The following is a 21,518-nucleotide window of genomic DNA, read 5'->3' as shown; positions in this document are numbered from 1 at the left end:
GTCCCCAACTCAAAATATGATAAAGGGGTTTGTTAGAAGAGCTGGGAAAGATCAAGGCCTTTCTCTCTCTCTGAGTATTCTTTTTGATTGAGGCTGATGTGTTAAAGGGCAATTCCACCACTTTTCAACCTCATATTCATTATCTCCAGCACCAAACCAGCATTAACATATGTGAAAACAACGTGTTTCTATGATCTGTGGTTAAAAAGATAAGAAGAAAGGTCCTAAAAAATGCTTCTCTGTGACATCACAGGGTAGGATTAAAAGTTTTTAAAAAATGCAGATTTTCAAAACCTGCAACGAGTTTCTAGCCAGAGAGAAGGTATTTTCTTGCTCCCCACGTCACAGCGAATCTCATTGTGTTTGAAAATCACTGTTTTAAAAATGTCATCAGGTAGAACTTTTGAACTTAATATTTTTTTCTACAAAACGTAAAACTGCGCCGTTTTTTTATGTCTATATATATATATATATATATGTATTGTGCTAGAGATAATGAAAATTAGGTTGAAAAGTTGAGGAATTGCCCTTTAATGCTGACTCCCCATAGCAGCAGCAGCCAACCCTCTCTGTGGGTTTTCTCCTCTCAGAGAGAGAGAGAGAGCGAGAGACATGGAAGGAGATGACAAGAGAGAGTAGAGGCAGAGAAAGAGAGAGAGATAGAGGGAGGCAGAGAGGGCGGGAGCCTGTGCTGGAGGGTCCTCTGAGCTGGAGCCAGAACAAAGAGATCCAACAGCTGTTTGATAATACGCATCCATTAATTACATGTTGACGCCTCAAGTCTGGCTTGATCCATTGTAAAATAAATAAATAAAAGAAAACCAAAATTGCTCTTTTGGAATCATGGCGAGATTGTGTAATGGCCCATTGTGCAATGTTTACCTACGAGGGCCCCCGTGAGAAATGATTCCCACTGTGTGTGTGTGTGAATACGTGGGTGCATAACAGGAAGTAGTTACTGTGCCATGATCTGCAATCAGTTACATTATAATTACTATTCTCCCTGGATGTAATGTGCCGGTGATGTAATGACAGATCCCAGAGATGGTTCCTAAAGCTCCGGAATTCTTATTCATATCAACAGGGTTCATATGCAGTTGACTGACTGACTCCATATGTCCTATCCATGGCAGTTAAATCTGGGGCTGTTTGTATCAAGCGTCTCAGAGTAGGTGTGCTGATTATGGATCAGTTTTGCTTTTAAGATCACAATAAATAAGACAGGAGGGACCTGATCCTAGATCAGCATTCGTACTCTAAGAAACTTGATACAAACCTAAACTAAAATACACTAGGAAACCAACTATGCCGTCAACATATTGACTTGATATTGTGAATGCCTATCTAAGAAAACAACCGCAGTTTTGTTTATCTGTTCTGTGTGTCTGCAAGGGGTCTTGGTGCTATGTACGTCGCTACAGTAGTGAATGACCAATCCCTATCATATTGTACCAGCATCATGAATAAACAGACATTGGTTTAGTAGTTCTAAATAGTGGTTCTACTTCCTGCATGGTCAGTAAGCGGCACTCCTCTTTGTAAACACTGAGGGACATGTTTAGGTCAGTTGTACAACAGCAGCGTGGACTTTCCTATCGACATCTTGAGTCATTGTATTGTATTGTTTACTGTCAGGGGGAGGGAGAGACATATCATTAAGCTGAACTGATGAGATGTTAAAGCTACTGTATGATGAACAATGTGTAATGTGTGATGTGATTCTCTCATGCCATTCAATCTGAAACGGAAGGCAAACAATACGCTTCTCTTCTTCTCTCCTCTCCTCATGTGTTGTAAGATCAGGGAGTGGGTTGAGTAGGTGTATCAAGGCGTTCCTTTTCTGTGTTACAGTGGATGGGTTGGGCGGCCGGTACCTCCCTGAGAAGAGTCTGAAGCCAGCAGGAGCACATCCAGGAGTCTCTCTCTCTTTCTCTCTCCCTCCATCCTTCCATCTCTCTCTCCCTCATCATCTGCTATGGTTTAGCTCGGCTGGGCTCCCTGATTGTCTCTCTTTGTGTGGCTGCTGCTATCGGCCCTGGAGACCATGAAGTATCACTGAAGAATGTAGACAGCAAGTTTTTCCCCTTCACTTTTTTAGAGTAAGTTGGACTGATGCAGAAGATTAGTTCATGTGTGTGTCTGTGAATGTGTGTTGGTGTTCATGCATGCATTCATGTGTGTGTCTGTGGTGGGTGCGTGCCTGCCTGCCTGTCTGTCGCCTTAGTGCCGGTGTTTGTGTGTTTAGAGGTCTCTAAGCAGCACAGAGGAAGGTGAAGCTGATGCCCTTCAAGCCTCCTCTCCATCACCCTAGCTGCTTAAATCAATGTGTCTCTCCTGAGAGTCATCACTCACCATGAGGAAGGGGCTTATTCTAACCTTGCACTCTCTCGGGGGAATGGCAAATGGCAAACTATTCACTTTATAGGGCACTACCTTTGACCAGGGCACATAGGTAGTGCACTACATAGGGAATAGGGTGCCCTTTGGGACACTCTCCCCTGCTGCTGCCTGCTTAAACATTATGAGATCTTCAGAGGGTTTATATAATCTTCCCAAGACATGAGGAAAACAAATCTAAAAGCAAGAGCATTTATTCAATTACATCTCCAGCACTACAGGTCTTAGTACTCAATCATTCCCACACTGAGGGTAGAGAATTTACATGCTCTGAATATTAGACAGCTGAGCAAAATAAATATAATTCTGACTGTGGAGTGAAGATGAGTGGGGGTGAGGGGGCAGAGAGAGCAGCTTTATTTGGGTCCTTCCTACTTGGCTGCGAGAAATGGGGCAGAGAGAGTTTAAGCAAACAGAGAGAAAAGGGAGGAGGGAGAGAGAGATAGAGAGAGAGAGCAAGAGGGAGAGAGAGAGAGATTTGTTATTAGAGACCCTGACTAGGCCCTGCTCCTATGCACACTAGAGAGAGAGAGAGAGAGAGCGAGAGAGAGAGAGAGAGAGAGAGAGAGAGAGAGAGAGAGAGAGAGAGAGAGAGAGAGAGAGAGAGAGAGAGAGAGAGAGAGAGAGAGGGAGAGAGAGAGAGAGAGAGATGTGTTATTAGAGACCCTGACTAGGCCCTGCTCCTATGCACACGAGAGAGAGAGAGAGAGAGAGAGAGAGAGAGAGAGAGAGAGAGAGAGAGAGAGAGAGAGAGAGAGAGAGAGAGAGAGAGAGAGAGAGAGAGAGAGAGAGAGAGAGAGAGAGAGAGAGAGAGAGAGAGAGAGAGAGAGAGAGAGAGAGAGAGAGAGAGAGAGAGAGAGAGAGAGAGAGAGAGAGAGAGAGAAGGAGAGAAAGAGAGAGAGAGAGAGGCGAGAGAGAGAGAGAAGGAGAGAAAGAGAGAGAGATTTGTTTTAGAGACCCTGCTCCTATGCACACTAGAGAGAGAGAGAGAGAGAGAGAGAGAGAGAGAGAGAGAGAGAGAGAGAGAGAGAGAGAGAGAATATCCACAGTAAGGGGAGAGAAAGGGGGAAATGGGGCCAAGCACACCCTATACTCCCTAGCAAAGCAGAGAGAGAGAGAGCAGGGGTTCTGTGAGTCCAGGCAACTGAGCTTCAGACCACAGAAATGCTGCTGGCCTCCGTAGTGAGACAATAGAGACTGCCTCCTAAATGGCACCCTATTCCATATGTATTGCACTACTTTTGACCATGGCTCTGATCAAAAGTAGTGCACTATATAGGGGATTGGATTATGTTGCCATTTGGGACACACTAAGAGACCCCATACAGAGAGCTCAACCTTTCATTTTGTCAATATTGAGGCGTCTGAGAAAGAACAAGATGAGGAGAGTAATGCATTTCTATTATTTCATCAACATGGTCGCAAAGTTCACAGTTGGCAGAGGCAAGACGAGGAAAACTAAATGAACGAAGCCAACCGAGTAATGAATAGTACAGCAGGAAATGTTTATTTTAAAGGTACAAGATGGTTCATGAATTCTTGAGAGGTGTTTCTTCCACTTTCCTCAAATGATCTACTGCATAATTGTAGTTTCCTCCATCTAAAAACAAAGCAATCTCTTTATGAACTATCTCTTTGGGCTCTGCTCAATTTAAATTGGGACCATTTCTCATCTTTGAAGACTGATACGCTAGATGCAGCAACATGGAAAATCATGGAATTTGACTTCCTTTCCATTTTAGAAAAAAGAGAACAAAGTTCCTTTGAGAAGGTAAAGGCAAAGAGGCAGTAGGAAGTGCAAAAATGTCATGATTGATATAAATAAATGATAAAGTTGCCCTCTATAGAGGTGGTGATGGGGCAGAAAAAGTATTCTGCTCAGCTTCCTGAGTAAAACATCTGAGTTTGTATTACTCACAGTTTCTCCATGAGAGGCAGTTTAAAGGCAGAAACACTGACAGGCAAAAGGCAGTGAGTGAGAGGAGTTCAAATCCTAAGAGTCTTCCACTCAGCTTCCTGTGTAACCGTTAGAGAAGTAACTGACTTTATTTAACCAGGAAAGAACAATAACAACCTGACCAAGAGGGAGCAATGAAGCGATGATGATGGTCTTCTTAAACGCGGACAGGGAGTCTTGGCATTCCTGGTCTTCTTAAACGCGGACAGGGAGTCTTGGCATTCCTGGTCTTCTTAAACGAGGACAGGGAGCCTTGGCATTCCTGGTCTTCTTAAACGAGGACAGGGAGCCTTGGCATTCCTGGTCTTCTTAAACGCGGACAGGGAGTCTTGGCATTCCTGGTCTTCTTAAACGAGGACAGGGAGTCTTGGCATTCCTGGTCTTCTTAAACGCGGACAGGGAGTCTTGGCATTCCTGGTTCTTCTTAAACGCGGACAGGGAGTCTTGGCATTCCTGGTCTTCTTAAACGAGGACAGGGAGCCTTGGCATTCCTAGTCAGTGCTCCAGTTCTCCGGCTCTGATCCAACCATCCCCTAATTCACCTTGATCACAGGCCGTGCTCTGGGGTTTACGGCAACCAAGGTGTGAAATGGAGAGGGCGGGAACTGAAATAGACCAGGCTACAAAGGGAGATAGAGGCTATGTCCCAAACGGCACTCTAATCCCTACAGTATATAGTGCAATACTCACATGGCTCTGGTCAAAATAAGTGCACTATATAGGGAATAGGGTGCCATTTGGAATGAAGCCAGAGAGGAAGAGAGAGGAGAAGCTTCACTTACTTCCTAGGCCAGACTGACACAGAAAATAATTATTCTGTATCACTCTAGAAAATAGGTTTTAATACGCTAAATACATAGCCTACAGTATATATGTTTTGCTTTAAACTGGCAGATCTGTTAGGGAAAATAAATTAACAAGAATGTTTTACATATTTTGTAAATAAACACTCTCCAAATGGTAAAACATGTACACTACCCACTGGGCACAGACGTCAAGTTCAAAGTCTATTCCACGTTGGTTCAATGTAATTTCATTAAAATGACATGGAAACAACGTTGAGTCAACCAGCGTGTGCCCAGTGGATAAATAGTCCTAAAGAAAAGACTCCAGAATGCCTGACAAATTCTCTTCTCGACCAGACAATTAAGTCATTACCAAACTGTTTGGAATGCAGCAATTTGTTTGTGTGTCTGTTCTGTATTTAAGGTCAGACAGGATTGTTGTTAATGTAGTTGATTAAAGAGTGTCAGAATAATTGTCTCTTTCTCTCTCTCTCTCTCTCACACACACACACAGAGGGAGAAATGTACACACACATGCTCACACGCACATGTGTACACACACACACACACACACACACACAGAGGGAGAAATGTACACACACATGCTCACACGCACACGTGTACACACACACACACACACACACACACACGGCCATGTGTAATCACTTGGCTGGAGGCGGCAGAGTATTTTTATTAGCAACAGGCCATTTCCCTGTGTCCTGCAATGCAGCATATGACATCACCATCAATTTAAGGGCAAGCTATGTATTACAGTACTGTATTACCGAATAGGTAAATAGCACTTAACTACCACTGCAAAAAACATCTACAGTCATCTCTACTAGTTATTTGTAGCGAAGAATCTTAGTTTAATCAGTTTGCATGATATCATTACAAGAAAGCAGGTGCCAGGGTTTGCACACGCCCAAGACACACACACACAAACTACTCACAGAAAACTAAAAGTTACTCCAGAGCGTTTTAATTGCTATGTGATGAAGGAGCTACTGCAGTGAACCTGGCTGTTGCATCCTACTCAACATAAACAAACAGACCAGCGGAGAGAGTAAACACATTTAAATAGTAAATAGACCTTCACTATGAAACATTTACGACCACGCCATTTCTGTTTATTTCCCTTGGCAGAGTAACATCATCTTGAAGGTTGTAGTCATCAACAGGGTACATGTTTCTCAATGCATATGTTGTGTTATTTGGCAGGGGCTGCCAGCGTTTCAGGCGTCTACAGAAAGTTTGTTGTTGTAATCTTTAAACAAAGAGCTGTGGTAAAAAGCTTCCCACTGGGCACACACTGGTTGAATCAACATTGTTTCCACGTCATTTCAATGAAATGACGTTGAACCAACATGGAATAAACATTGAATTGACGTCTGTACCCAGTGGGTTAACTCATACTGTACCTGAAGTGCCTTGATTGTACAAAACATTTAGATCGGAGCGAGACTGAGTTGGTTTGATGAACCAAGCTTGTGTGATGAATAAAACTGACTGAAACGGATGTCTAAGCTTTGCTAAGTGGGCTAATGTGGTCTTGAGCCATGCCACCATCTACATTCAAAAGCCTATCAGTTAGTACTGACATTACAAAGTACACACCCTGCCTTCCATCAAAACTAGATAGCAATACGATGAGGCAATCCACCTTTATGACCTCACACCTCTCCAGTCCAACAACAGAGGCTTAATGCTATCTCTCAGTTGACACCCTATTCCCCAGGTGCCATTTGAGACACCCATTTACAGTGTTTCCCCTGACTCTCTGTCTGACTCTGCAGCATAACGTTGACCATGTTATTATTAGTCCAGACCACAGCAGCATCTCTGCATGCTCTGCATTTCTGTGTCTCGAACGTATCAACCTTGAACCTGGCTCTTTCTCTCTCTGTCTCCCTCTCTCTCTCTCTGTCTACATCTGTCTCCTCTCTCTCTCTCTGTCTCCCTCACCCTCTCTCTCTCTGTGTCCCTCTCTCTCTGTCTCCCTCTTTCTCTCTCTGTCTCCCTCACCCTCTCTCTCTGTCTCCCTCTTTCTCTCTCTGTCTCCCTCACCCTCTCTCTCTGTCTCCCTCTTTCTCTCTCTGTCTCCCTCACCCTCTCTCTCTGTGTCCCTCACCCTCTCTCTCTGTCTCCCTCTCTCTCTCTGTCTCCCTCACCCTCTCTCTCTGTGTCCATCACCCTCTCTCTCTGTCTCCCTCTTTCTATCTATGTCTCCCGCACCCTCTCTCTCTGTCTCCCACTTTCTCTCTCTGTCTCCCTCACCCTCTCTCTCTGTATCCCTCGCTCTCTCTCTGTGTCCCTCACCCTCTCTCTCTGTCTCCCTCTCTCTCTCTGTCTCCCTCACCCTCTCTCTCTGTGTCCATCACCCTCTCTCTCTGTCTCCCTCTTTCTATCTCTGTCTCCCGCACCCTCTCTCTCTGTCTCCCACTTTCTCTCTCTGTCTCCCTCACCCTCTCTCTCTGTGTCCCTCACCCTCTCTCTCTGTATCCCTCGCTCTCTCTCTGTCTCCCTCACCCTCTCTCTCTGTGTCCCTCACCCTCTCTCTCTGTCTCCCTCTCTCTCTCTCAGTCTCCCTCACCCTCTCTCTCTGTGTCCCTCTCTCTCTGTCTCCCTCTTTCTCTCTCTGTCTCCCTCTTTCTCTCTCTGTCTCCCTCACCCTCTCTCTCTGTATCCCTCTTTCTCTCTCTGTCTCCCTCACCCTCTCTCTCTGTGTCCCTCTCTCTCTGTCTCCCTCTTTCTCTCTCTGTCTCCCTCACCCTCTCTCTCTGTCTCCCTCTTTCTCTCTCTGTCTCCCTCACCCTCTCTCTCTGTCTCCCTCTGTCTCCCTCACCCTCTCTCTCTGTGTCCCTCACCCTCTCTCTCTGTCTCCCTCTCTCTCTCTGTCTCCCTCACCCTCTCTCTCTGTGTCCATCACCCTCTCTCTCTGTCTCCCTCTTTCTATCTCTGTCTCCCGCACCCTCTCTCTCTGTCTCCCACTTTCTCTCTCTGTCTCCCTCACCCTCTCTCTCTGTATCCCTCGCTCTCTCTCTGTGTCCCTCACCCTCTCTCTCTGTCTCCCTCTCTCTCTCTGTCTCCCTCACCCTCTCTCTCTGTGTCCATCACCCTCTCTCTCTGTCTCCCTCTTTCTATCTCTGTCTCCCGCACCCTCTCTCTCTGTCTCCCACTTTCTCTCTCTGTCTCCCTCACCCTCTCTCTCTGTCTCCCTCACCCTCTCTCTCTGTGTCCCTCACCCTCTCTCTCTGTCTCCCTCTCTCTCTCAGTCTCCCTCACCCTCTCTCTCTGTGTCCCTCTCTCTCTGTCTCCCTCTTTCTCTCTCTGTCTCCCTCACCCTCTCTCTCTGTCTCCCTCTTTCTCTCTCTGTCTCCCTCACCCTCTCTCTCTGTCTCCCTCTTTCTCTCTCTGTCTCCCTCACCCTCTCTCTCTGTGTCCCTCACCCTCTCTCTCTGTCTCCCTCTCTCTCTCTGTCTCCCTCACCCTCTCTCTCTGTGTCCATCACCCTCTCTCTCTGTCTCCCTCTTTCTATCTCTGTCTCCCGCACCCTCTCTCTCTGTCTCCCACTTTCTCTCTCTGTCTCCCTCACCCTCTCTCTCTGTGTCCCTCACCCTCTCTCTCTGTATCCCTCGCTCTCTCTCTGTGTCCCTCACCCTCTCTCTCTGTCTCCCTCTCTCTCTCTGCCTCCCTCACCCTCTCTCTCTGTGTCCATCACCCTCTCTCTCTGTCTCCCTCTTTCTATCTCTGTCTCCCGCACCCTCTCTCTCTGTCTCCCACTTTCTCTCTCTGTCTCCCTCACCCTCTCTCTCTGTGTCCCTCACCCTCACTCTCTGTATCCCTTGCTCTCTCTCTGTCTCCCCCACCCTCTCTCTCTGTGTCCCTCACCCTCTCTCTCTGTCTCCCTCTCTCTCTCTCAGTCTCCCTCACCCTCTCTCTCTGTGTCCCTCTCTCTCTGTCTCCCTCTTTCTCTCTCTGTCTCCCTCACCCTCTCTCTCTGTCTCCCTCTTTCTCTCTCTGTCTCCCTCACCCTCTCTCTCTGTCTCCCTCTTTCTCTCTCTGTCTCCCTCACCCTCTCTCTCTGTGTCCCTCACCCTCTCTCTCTGTCTCCCTCTCTCTCTCTGTCTCCCTCACCCTCTCTCTCTGTCTCCCTCTTTCTCTCTCTGTCTCCCTCACCCTCTCTCTCTGTGTCCCTCACCCTCTCTCTCTGTCTCCCTCTCTCTCTCTGTCTCCCTCACCCTCTCTCTCTGTGTCCATCACCCTCTCTCTCTGTCTCCCTCTTTCTATCTCTGTCTCCCGCACCCTCTCTCTCTGTCTCCCACTTTCTCTCTCTGTCTCCCTCACCCTCTCTCTCTGTGTCCCTCACCCTCTCTCTCTGTATCCCTCGCTCTCTCTCTGTGTCCCTCACCCTCTCTCTCTGTCTCCCTCTCTCTCTCTGTCTCCCTCACCCTCTCTCTCTGTGTCCATCACCCTCTCTCTCTGTCTCCCTCTTTCTATCACTGTCTCCCGCACCCTCTCTCTCTGTCTCCCACTTTCTCTCTCTGTCTCCCTCACCCTCTCTCTCTGTGTCCCTCACCCTCTCTCTCTGTATCCCTCGCTCTCTCTCTGTCTCCCTCACCCTCTCTCTCTGTGTCCCTCACCCTCTCTCTCTGTCTCCCTCTCTCTCTCTCAGTCTCCCTCACCCTCTCTCTCTGTCTCCCTCTTTCTCTCTCTGTTTCCCTCACCCTCTCTCTCTGTGTCCCTCACCCTCTCTCTGTCTCCCTCTCTCTCTCTCTGTCTCCCTCACCCTCTCTCTCTGTGTCCCTCACCCTCTCTCTCTGTCTCCCTCTCTCTCTCTCTGTCTCCCTCACCCTCTCTCTCTGTCTCCCTCTCTCTGTCTCACTCTCACTCTCTCCCTGATTTCAATGCTAGACAGGCTCGATGATAACAAACTCTGTATTTAGCAGACATTGGCATTCTCCTGCCCTCCGGCCTCCAGGGCTTAGCGTGCCCTCGTCTGACCCGTCCGTATAACTCTCTCCCTGGCATCAGATGTCACGAAGACCTGCCTTCCCTGGGGATGTTGTGGTGGGTGCTACAGTACAGTACACATAGCGGATGGAGTCAACCTTACATAGAGTACAATGTAAAGCAGCAATCTGTTCCATTACGTTCAAACCACCTTATCCAACACTGGGCCAACTCTACAATAGACACTGGTCTTTAATAATAAAGAAGCATGTCCTACTTAACTTCCATTGTCTTCCTAGGGTGGTTGATTATCTCTCGCACATACAATAGACCCCCCCCAACACACACACACACATACACACACACAGGCAAACACACATGCAGCCAGGCTCTCTAGGAGGCCATCTGACAGCTGGCAGAACTTATCTCTCCCCTCAGGCCACTACTGCTAATCAGACACATGGATCACCCACCCACACACACACACTGAGTACACACTGAACACACACTCAATTGCCCACACAATGCTGGGCCACATCAAAAGATCCACCTCAGACGGAAAGTCACATAAAGGAAACCAAATAGGCAGCAGAACCAGTGTGGTGTTGGTTAACTGGTCTTTGTGTTCGGTTTCTGATCAATAGGTTGGTCTTAGTGAGACACACACGCTGCATGATCGTTCAAGGGACTCCTAACTGGGTAGGTAGCGAGCCTGCCAGCTCCAGCCACAAACCCATCTTCTAAAGCCGTGGTCATGTGGAGAGCACTTTAACCAGTGAAGCCTGATGTGTTTTTGAGTTTGTTTTATTTATTCTGAAAGGTAAAACTTTTACCCTAGCTATGGAATTCCCACTGCAATGTACAACACTGTAGTGCTAGCCTGTAGCGTAGGTGTTTTCGTTTTGCTGAAATAGTCCTTGTCTCCTAAATAGAAAGTTTATAGCGACACAGAGCCCATAGAGAGAGGCTGAGTAGGACTGACAGAAAGCTCCACAGAGGAATATGATATGCTGCAGTCGCTGATCCAGAGAGAGGGGACAGACGTGACATGGAGGTCAGAGACTCTAGTTAGGAAGGAGGACATGGTGAAAGAGGAGAGTGTGGGGGAGAAAAATTATGGGGAGGATTGGGGGAGTCGTGAGAGGATAGGGGTTGAGAATTGGGAGAGGGTTGGGGAGATTGGGGGGAGATGAAGGGGAAAATTGGGAGAATAAGGTGGAGAGGAGGATAGCAGGGAAAATATAAGGGGCATGATTGATGAGTGGATGGAATAGGAATGGAGTTGTTGTTTTGATAAAGGGGGTTGAGGCCCTCCCATCGTAACAGTGGGGTACAGATTGGTCCCTAAGCAGGAAGTCATCTCTGTTTCAGAAGAGGCTATTGGTTGGGTTGGACCCTCTAATGATGACATCAAAGGAACTGCTCTGCTCTGCGCTAGGCGACTTCAAAAAGGCGGCAGGGGTCGTAGCTAAGCCGCAGTCTCATTAATAATCATTATGAGCCTAGCTTCCAGCCCCTCACAGCTCTTTAATGACTGAGGGGAGAGACAGACCCTCAGGTCAATGGGAAGTTTGATGGAGACCTTTGCTGCATCCTAAATCGCACCCAATTCCCTTTATAGTGCACTTCTTTTGACCAGGGCCCATAGGGCTCCCGCCAAACTGAGACACAGTCAGAATCAGAATAACCATACTTGAATTCTAAATAGTAGGCTTTTTGGGTCACCAAAATTTTTAACATTTCAAAAATTAATTCCAGGATGTCATACTCATTTGGGGTTTTCATCTAGTTGAATTCGCTGCACACTATTGAGGAAGAGAATCGGCTTTTCACTCCCACCTGTGTTTGACAACAGCTGATAATCAGAATAGGGGATGTGCTCTACAAAAATTAACTGGTCTTAAGCTCCACAGTGAAAGTGTCTGAGTCACAGTCAGACAGAATATTGTAAACAGTAACCACATCCAAGACCACATGCACTCTCGCACATAAGCACGTGTCACACACACACACACACACAGACACACACACACAAAACCCCTCCCCTACACATACACACAGTACAGCCTGTGCTAGAGTTCCATCCTAATGACCGATGACAGAAACCAGAGCAGCTTTTGAAACGTTTTCATCATGTTTGTTTTGCGGCTCCCTCCCTCACTCCCAAAAGCAGTTCCCCATATAGCCCCAGCCCTGCATGGCTCTGGTGTCTGGTGTAGTCTAACATCTCCTAACCTTGGATATCCAGAGGAGAGGAGAAGGTAATCACCAGCAGCACAGCATTCCATCCTCCTGTCCCACTGCCATATCTACATTGGAATGTAAACACACTGAGAGTCACATGATTTACATGTAACTGTAGTAGCTAGCTAGTTCATGTATTTATTTACATGATTTACATGTAATTGTAGTAACTAGCTAGTTTATGTATTTATTTACATGGTTTACAATTTACATCATACACTATTAGTCCATGTATTAATTGCATGATTTGCATTTATTATTGTGCAAATCACTGCACTTAAGCAAATATTGTTTTCATTTAATGTGCTAAACAGCAGTCAACATTTGTTTTTATTAAGTAAGTCACAGTAGTTATTACACTGTATGCTGTCACACAAGTTATTCAACAGATATGTTTTGACTCCAACCTAGAAGGTCTTATAACAGTCTCCTCCAGCACACACACACACACACACACACACACACACACACACACACACACACACACACACACACACACACACACACACACTAATCTGCTAAAGCCCCTTGGATATAAGAATTACTAATTGGGTGGATTTAGTGGTGAGTTCACAAGGCCAAGGGGGCCTGAGGGGTGGGTAGACGTTCCCCTTCTCAGACAACATATCTAGCATCAGCTTACCCTCCCCAAATCCTAACCTTAACCATTATGGAGGTGGAACAGCAAACTGACCCCAGATCGGTATCTAGTGGGTATCCTTTGTTTGGCATTGGCTTGGACAATGGACATGTATCTGAAGTGTTATTGTTTTCATTTATGTTGTTATTTTTTGTTGGTTAAATCTCATATGCGTGATGTTGGCATCCTAGCTAACCTATCTGCATTGCGTGTTCACCATCTTTTCATGTATGACACACACATGCACACACACCCACACGCAGACACACAACCACTTATGCATACACACACTTGCACTTCTACACTCGCATACATGCACCCGTTCACACGCACGCACACACACACACACACACACACACACACACACACACACACACACACACACACACACACACACACACGCATCCAATCTACTCGGGACCCTCTGCTCTGTCTGACCTCTAGAGAGGGGGTGAGGGGAGGGGTAAGGAGGGGGAGGGTTGTTTGGGTGGGAGAAGGATTTATAGACAGCTGAACCATGCAGTGCGGTACAAGGTTGACCTGGGATGGCATGTGTGATAATACGGAACAGCACAGACGGACCATCCGTGTAAGCTTTAGCACACTTGCGGGATGAGTATTCTATTGGTGAATACAGTAGCTCTAGGCTACAAGGACATACTGTATGGATTTATATATTACTCAATGCCATATGTAATTAATTGTGACATGAGAAATTGAATTTGACATCTTTAGCATGTAAATAACTGAGGTGGGCCATTTTTCTGAATCATAGGCTTGCTGTAGGCTATGCTTTTGTATGCTAGTGTTTATGCTCCTTAGTATGTACTTACAAAATATAAATTGTTTCAATAAAAGTTTTGAAAACAATGTAAAAACAGGAGGAGACCTCTCTACCTTGCAAGCACGCTCCCGCCCCCCAGAGGTTCCCCGCGCCCAGTTGCTAAGGGTTTCCGAGTACGCGCTGAAGGCACGGATACGCGCACTCCAGTCTCCGTCCTCTGCTAGACATGGCGGCGGATCTAAACCCTGACTGGATCTCCTGCCTGCCTTCTTCTTGGAGTTATGGGGTTACTCCGGACGGAAGGATGTTCTTCATCAAGTAAATATTCTCAGGATACAGCGCATGGAAGTGTATTGGCTTTGTTTCGACGCGTTTGTTTATGTCTGTTATTTGCGTGTTCACCTTCTCCCCGTTTCTTACCCAACAGTGAAGAAGCCAAGAGTACGACCTGGCTGCATCCTGTCACCGGAGAGGCCGTCATAACGGGGCACAGAAAAACCCCAGGTAAAAACGGTTCTCATCAAACTCTTCCATTCGTTACATACCGCAAGAGTCTCGGTTTTAAAGGGGTTCAGAAACCACGGAGAAACGTTGAGCGAAGACTCCCTGCCGCAAGCAACAGCCGTCTATCTCTCTCTCTCCTCTGCGCGAGGACCTCCAAGTTGAGCGGTCAATTAATGTAATCTAGTCATTGCGACAGTTGTTGAAAGTTCCGTCAAGTAGGCATTCACATTCATAAACGAATAAGTTCGTTTTTTACATTATTGTTTGCCACTTGCCAGGATTGTAGCCTACACTGTAATTAAGCCCGTAGTCGAAGCAGTGGGCAGTTATTTTGTAACAATTGTAACAACAGCTGTTGATAAAATGATAACATGAAACATTGATGCGTAACTCATTAAAAATGTTTAACGCAACAAATGTTTGTTTTGTTGTGAAAATGACTTCACTTGCGGATAAGGATGTTATTGTTACCATTCCATATCCACCGCAACAGAGGGAATAAATCGTGCGCGGAATGCATAGGTCCTCACACAGTCAATGCTTAGGAAACCGCCTTTTACAATCTTACATTTAAATGGCTCCTATCAATACAATAGGTTGAAAAACTGATACGAATGGACATGACGATGAGGCTATTCTATGATCCGCACTAGGCTATATCATTAATGGATAGCATAGCGGTAGACTATAAATATTGCGTAAGGGGCTGGCGTGGGAAACGGTGTTTTCGGTCACGCGCAGATCTCTGCTCCTATCTCAACAGCCGATTGTGTGTGTTGCAATATATTTGTCTCGTAGCCTTTTCATTACTCCCCCCTCTTCTCCCCTCTCTTTCCCGCATAGATTTACCAACGGGATGGGAGGAGGGATATACGTTCGAAGGAGCCCGCTGCTTCATCAAGTGAGTTCGATTTTCAAAGCCACCGCGCTTTATGGAAACACTTTATGTTTGTCCTCTCCTACTGTCGCTGGCAGGCTGCTTTGTTTTTGACAGCAGTTGAGATTTTCACATTCTCTCCCGCTGCCCTTCAGGAGTATTTTGGAAATATTTCCTCCTCCTTCCCTTCATATGAATACACACACACACACAGTTCGAGGTCTCGTTTTCCCTCAGAACAAGTCATTACTGTCTGTGATGGAGTTTGACAAGCGAGTGTGACTCACAGCTCTACGCTGAACAGGCTTTACTTGTTGGCGCCTTCTTCCCTCGGGACACTACGCTGCTAGACCCGTGTGTACGTGTGTGTATGTAGGTGTGTACTCGCACCCGAGACACTACATTATTAGACCTCTGAAATCGGCTTGAGTTTGTTGCACATTCATATTTGGATTGATGAGTCAGTGTTTGAAGAAACACATGTACAGTGAGGGGAAAAAAAGTATTTGATCCCCTGCTGATTTTGTAAGTTTGCCCACTGACAAAGAAATGATCAGTCTATAATTTTAATGGTAGGTTTATTTGAACAGTGAGAGACAGAATAACAACAACAAAATCCAGAAAAACGCATGTAAAAAATTTTATAAATTGATTTGCATTTTAATGAGGGAAATAAGTATTTGACCCCCTCAATCAGAAATATTTCTGGCTCCCAGGTGTCTTTTATACAGGTAACGAGCTGATATTAGGAGCACACTCTTAAAGGGAGTGCTCCTAATCTCAGCTTGTTACCTGTATAAAAGACACCTGTCCACAGAAGCAATCAGTCAATCAGATTCCAAACTCTCCCCCATGGCCAAGACCAAAGAGCTCTCCAAGGATGTCAGGGACAAGATTGTAGACCTACACAAGGCTGGAATAGGCTACAAGACCATCGCAAAGCAGCTTGGTGAGAAGATGACAACAGTTGGTGCGACTATTCGCAAATGGAAGAAACACAAAATAACTGTCAATCTCCCTCCATGCAAGAGCTCACCTCGTGGAGTTGCAATGATCATGAGAACGGTGAGGAATCAGCCCAGAACTACACGGGAGGATCTTGTCAATGATCTCAAGGCAGCTGGGACCATAGTCACCAAGAAAACAATTGGTAACACACTACGCCGTGAAGGACTGAAATCCTGCAGCGCCCGCAAGGTCCCCCTGCTCAAGAAAGCACCTATACATGCCCGTCTGAAGTTTGCCAATGAACATCTGAATGATTCAGAGGAGAACTGGGTGAAAGTGTTGTGGTCAGATGAGACCAAAATGGAGCTCTTTGGCATCAACTCAACTCGCCGTGTTTGGAGGAGGAGGAATGCTGCCTATGACCCCAAGAACACCATCCCCACCGTCAAACATGGAGGTGGAAACATTATGCTTTGGGGGTGTTTTTCTGCTAAGGGGACAGGACAACTTCACCGCATTAAAGGGACGATGGACGGGGCCATGTACCGTCAAATCTTGGGTGAGAACCTCCTTCCCTCAGCCAGGGCATTGAAAATGGGTTGTGGATGGGTATTCCAGCATGACAATGACCCAAAACACACGACCAAGGCAACAAAGGAGTGGCTCAAGAAGAAGCACATTAAGGTCCTGGAGTGGCCTAGCCAGTCTCCAGACTTTAATCCCATAGAAAATCTGTGAAGGGAGCTGAAGGTTCGAGTTGCCAAACGTCAGCCTCGAAACCTTAATGACTTGGAGACGATCTGCAAAGAGGAGTGGAACAAAATCCCTCCTAAGATGTGTGCAAACCTGGGACCAACTACAAGAAACATCTGACCTCTGTGATTGACAACAAGGGTTTTGCCACCAAGTACTAAGTCATGTTTTGCAGAGGGGTCAAATACTTATTTCCCTCATTAAAATGCAAATCAATTAATACAATTTTTGACATGCGTTTTTCTGGAATTTTTTGTTGTTATTCTGTCTCTCACTGTTCAAATAAACCTACCATTAAAATTATAGACTGATCATGTCTTTGTCAGTGGGCAAACGTACAAAATCAGCAGGGGATCAAATACTTTTTTCCCTCACTGTAGATAATGTTTTAAGGCCTGGAGGGCTACTCAGTTGGCTTTCCTTTACGCTATCTCTTCTGATTCTCTGCTATGGCCATTTGGAGTGTAGCAACTGACACATACAGTGAGCTAATAGCATGTGCTATAAATGGGTTCACTAACTGGAGTGGGTTTTGTATCTCAGGGCATACATACTGTACCACTGTGTGTTTAATTAGTGGGTGATTATTTAGTGTCACTGTCAGTGATTCCTCTCCCTCTTCCACATCTTTGCGGAGTATTATTATGGCACGCTGCTGATGGCACGGACTCAAGTTGGACCGTAGGCTGAAAGAATGGAATTGGCTGAACCACTGTCACATTTCTAGATCTTTCTCAAACAGAAAAAGAGCAGCATTTTGGACTGAGAACAATTAGGCCTATTTTGTCCAGTTTATGTTTTGACAGCAGTGCATGGTGTGCTGTTTTGCAATTTGCACTGCCCATGATTGCCGGTCAGCCCATGTATTGGGCCATTATGCAGGCCTTATGACCTCCATGCCCTCGTACATCCCTACATCTCGGAAGGAACTTGATGCCCTTTGATTGTCCAATGCCATTCCAAGAAGAGGGTTTAGAGAGATTGGACACAGAGATGTATGTCCCTCTCTCTCTTTCTCTCTGGTGTTGAGGTGGTCAGTGGGCCACTGGAGGGTGTGTGTGTGTGTGTGTGTGTGTGTGTGTTCACGACCCAGCCTGTGTCCTCGTGACACCCGTTAATACACTGGGATTCTCCTCTCAGTTCCCCTTTGTCCAAGTGTACCTGGAGACAGAACCAATCCAAGGAGAACTGTTTGATGTTTCCTCCTCTGTTTCAGTAAACACTCCCTAGAGTCAGTGCCCTACCTAGTGCATGCTCCCTGAAGTACACTAGTTCACAGTGGCTGGCCAGCCAGAACAGGCAGCTAGCCTAGTGTAGCGTAACCCTGTGCCCTTTGACTCACTCTGAACGCATGACAGATCTAAACCCACTGAGGACAATGGAAGTGTCTCCCCCACGCTTCCCACCAGACAAAAACATACAATAATTCAGTCCTCTACCTCCCACTGAGAAAAATTTACTTTTTCTGGTAATAAAAAATACTTGTGTAAAAAAAACGTCCCATTCCTTTCAGTATCCAACCTGGCCGGCCATGATGTAACATATTAAGACGTCAGCATGACGTTGCTTCAACTAGCTAATATTGCCCACTGGGATATTGCTGTTGTGGTTGAAACCTTTAATGACCACCCTTATGGCTGTGTCTCTCACCTCTGTGTGTCACGCTGGCTTCTACAGTATTACCTCAGCAGCAGGTGGAATGCTGCCAGAGATGAGGAATGATACAGCTCGTTTATTATTCCTGGGCTGTGTGGAGTCACAGAGGGGCTCACTCTAAAGGACACACACACACACTTTACAGATCCCATTCATCAATGACCAGGTTGTTTTCACCCAGCATCTTTAATTGACTTATCCCTCTCTCCCTTTAGCCTTCAAATAATTTCTGCACTGGCGCACACAGTATGGCTGCATCCCAAATGCCCCCTATTTCCTATGTAGCACAGTACTTGTGAACAGGGCCCATAGGGCTCTGGTCAAAAGTAGTGCACTATATAGGGCAAAGGGTGCCATTTGGGACCCGAGGAGGGAGGGACCTGCTGGAAGAGGAGATGTATACACTTAGAATAAAGGATGAAAGCCCGCACACAGCATATGCAGCTCTCAAGTGATTTGATATACCACTAACCACAATATAGAGAACGTTTCAGCTAGCTGCAATAGCCTTCATAAGGGTATGTAGCTCACACAGGGATGCGGTCCAAATGGCACCCTATTCCCTATGGGCCCTGGTCAAAAGTAGTAAACTTTTTATAGGGAATAGGGTGCGATTTGGGATGCAACCCAGGAGTGGCAGAGAAAGCTAAGGATGAGGAGCCATGTTTAAGACATGCAGTGTGGATTCATTTCACTCTCCCTCCCCTGCGTCCCACGCTGGTTTCTTGAAGTGAGAGAGGAGGAGGAAGGAGGAATGAATGAGAATAGGGAAGTGGTTGGAGGATATGACCTGTAACTGACACTTGGAGAGTAGGTGGGGGATGCGTAGGCAAAGAGAGCCAGTCAGACCGCCTCGGTAGACAGACAAGGCTGTGTGTGTGTGTGTGTGTGTGCTGCAGTCCTCTCCTCTAGCTTAGTTTGGCAGCTGGGGGAGTGCTTGGGGAATACCACAAAATAAACAGTTAGAGAAACATGGCCTGCTCCCTTTGTTCTCCACGCCCACTGGTGAATACTGCTCTCTCATTGGAGGAGGATGAGAGGTGGAGGCTCTAGCCCCGCCTCTTTAACTCAGATCAGGTTTTGGGGTTTAGGCCTGTTTGTGGTGCCTGTGTGTCTGTGGAGCCGACAGACGAGGCCACGAAGCAACATTAAGGAGAAGTGACATAACTAGCGGTCTCAGGTTTACTGCAGCACTCTCCATAGTGGAATTCTCAATAGGCTGTGTTAATGAAACAAGCTGTGTTGTAAGTCTAGATGCACCCTAAGGATTGGAGAATGGTGCCGCACTGGAATGAGGTTTCTGTGTGTCAGGCTAAATAGAGCAATCTGATGGAGGTGAGCGGAGCGAGAGATGTAGAACGAGAGTGAGAAAACGAGAGAGAGTATCAAAAAAGAGATCTGCTGGTCTGAGAGAGAGGGAGACATAGATGAATAGAGAGAGAGAAGCGGTGTGTGTGTGAGTGAGTTAGTGAGAGCTTTGTTAATAGGATAAGAGCTGGGAGGAGGCTGCTAGCTGTCAGGAGGAGATGCAGGTGTTTCTACCGGGATACAAGAGCCACTCAACCTTTCCTGGACATCTGTCAGCAGTGTGTGTACGTTTGTGTCCACACTAATTTCCACCTCTGGGATCATGTGAGCTGTGGTTGAAGTAAAGACAGATCTATAAGTGGGTCGCTGGCTGGGTGGAGCTGCTACGCTGATGAAAAGCTTCCTGTCTCTTTCGCTCTCGCTCTCGCTGGCTCTCAACAGCGGGAGACGAGAGTAAGAATGGTCTGTAACGTTTCTACTGCTGATTGTTTTGACACCAGCAGGTGATGACAGCCCCCTGTCAAGGCTGTTGTGTGATTCACTAGAGACACTCTAAACTCTATGGCTTTTCAGCAACACTGTCCTATTGCTCTTCCACTTCCTCCCTAAACACAACACGCCTCTGGTTCCACGCCACAAGCCACTAATGAATGAAACCACCTGCTGTGAATACAAGTGAGTTTAATTTTCTGCTAACAATAAGCTGTGAAAAGGCTGTTTGTCTATCAATCAATCTTATTTTATAAAGCCATTTTTACATTGGCAGTTGTCAGCAAGTGCTTATACAGATACCCAGCCTAAAACCCCAAAGAGCAAGCAATGAAGATGTAGAAGCACACTGTACGGTACGTCCCAAATGGCACCCTATTCCCTATATAGTGCACTACCTTTGACAAGAGCCCTATGGGCCCTGGGCGCCAGGCACGAATCAGCCCTATGGGAGCCAGGCATGAATCAAGTGGGCTTGCCTGTGTTTCTGCATCGGGCCTGGGTACAGAGGAGAGCACACGCCTCCCTCTGCAGTCTCCTGCTGTAAGATGTGTCTGTGTCCTGCTTCAAGTAAATGTGTGTGTATTGCAGTCTGTATTAGTATTTTGGAATTGTGTATTCATGGCATGTGTATAATAAATAAAGTATAACGAGATATGCATTAAGTTGTACCAAAAATGCATAGTCAATAAGTAACGTTTCGATTGGATTGAACACCCTCAGGCTTTGCACTGAGCTCTGGCTAGGAGTGGGAGGTTAGTGGTAAATCAGGTCAGTGATATTTCAGATGCTGACAGATCACATTTAATAGAATCACTGTCAGGTCAGCGCTCAACACTCGTCTGACTGGGACTGACTGGCAAATCATTAAGTGTTGGATTCAGGGTCAGCTATCTGGGTGCAACTCAGGATGGTGAATGTACTGCTAGTTAATTCTACAGCAGATGGTAGATTAATTGATGAGGATATGCCTTGTTTTGGATGGCCCAATAGAGGGAGAGCACATTGGTCGCAGTTCCAATTTGTCCCCAACGTGATTAATCAGACTATGGTAATCAGTAGTGTGTGTGTGTGTGTTAAGTGTGCACGTGTCAAGGCTGTTGAAGATGTGAGGGGCTCCCCAGGTCTGCCACTGCAGTAATGCGTACAGTTGGTTAGAGAGAGAGAGAGAGAGAGCGAGAGAGAGGGAGGAGGAGGAGGAGGAAGAAGAAGATAGTGAGAGA

At 46.5% G+C, this 21,518-nt stretch overlaps 1 protein-coding gene across 13 annotated transcripts in view; it reads left to right on the top strand.

The window, feature by feature from the left end:
- The first annotated feature begins 13,976 nt into the window (after positions 1–13,976).
- LOC121543645 (pleckstrin homology domain-containing family A member 5) overlaps positions 13,977–21,518 on the top strand; it is a 154,702-nt gene continuing 147,160 nt past the window's right edge. For all 13 annotated transcript variants that reach the window (XM_045208475.1, XM_041853678.1, XM_045208478.1 and 10 more), the window contains exons 1-3: positions 13,977–14,078; positions 14,188–14,264; positions 15,108–15,165. In XM_045208475.1, coding sequence (XP_045064410.1) covers positions 13,987–14,078; positions 14,188–14,264; positions 15,108–15,165 — 227 coding nt within the window. In that variant the 5' untranslated portion in view covers positions 13,977–13,986. The remainder of the gene's footprint in view (positions 14,079–14,187; positions 14,265–15,107; positions 15,166–21,518) is intronic.

Source organism: Coregonus clupeaformis, chromosome 28 (genome assembly GCF_020615455.1).
Source record: "Coregonus clupeaformis isolate EN_2021a chromosome 28, ASM2061545v1, whole genome shotgun sequence".
In the NCBI taxonomy this organism is placed as follows: Eukaryota; Metazoa; Chordata; class Actinopteri; order Salmoniformes; family Salmonidae; genus Coregonus; species Coregonus clupeaformis.
This window is presented reverse-complemented; position numbering and strand designations above follow the sequence as displayed.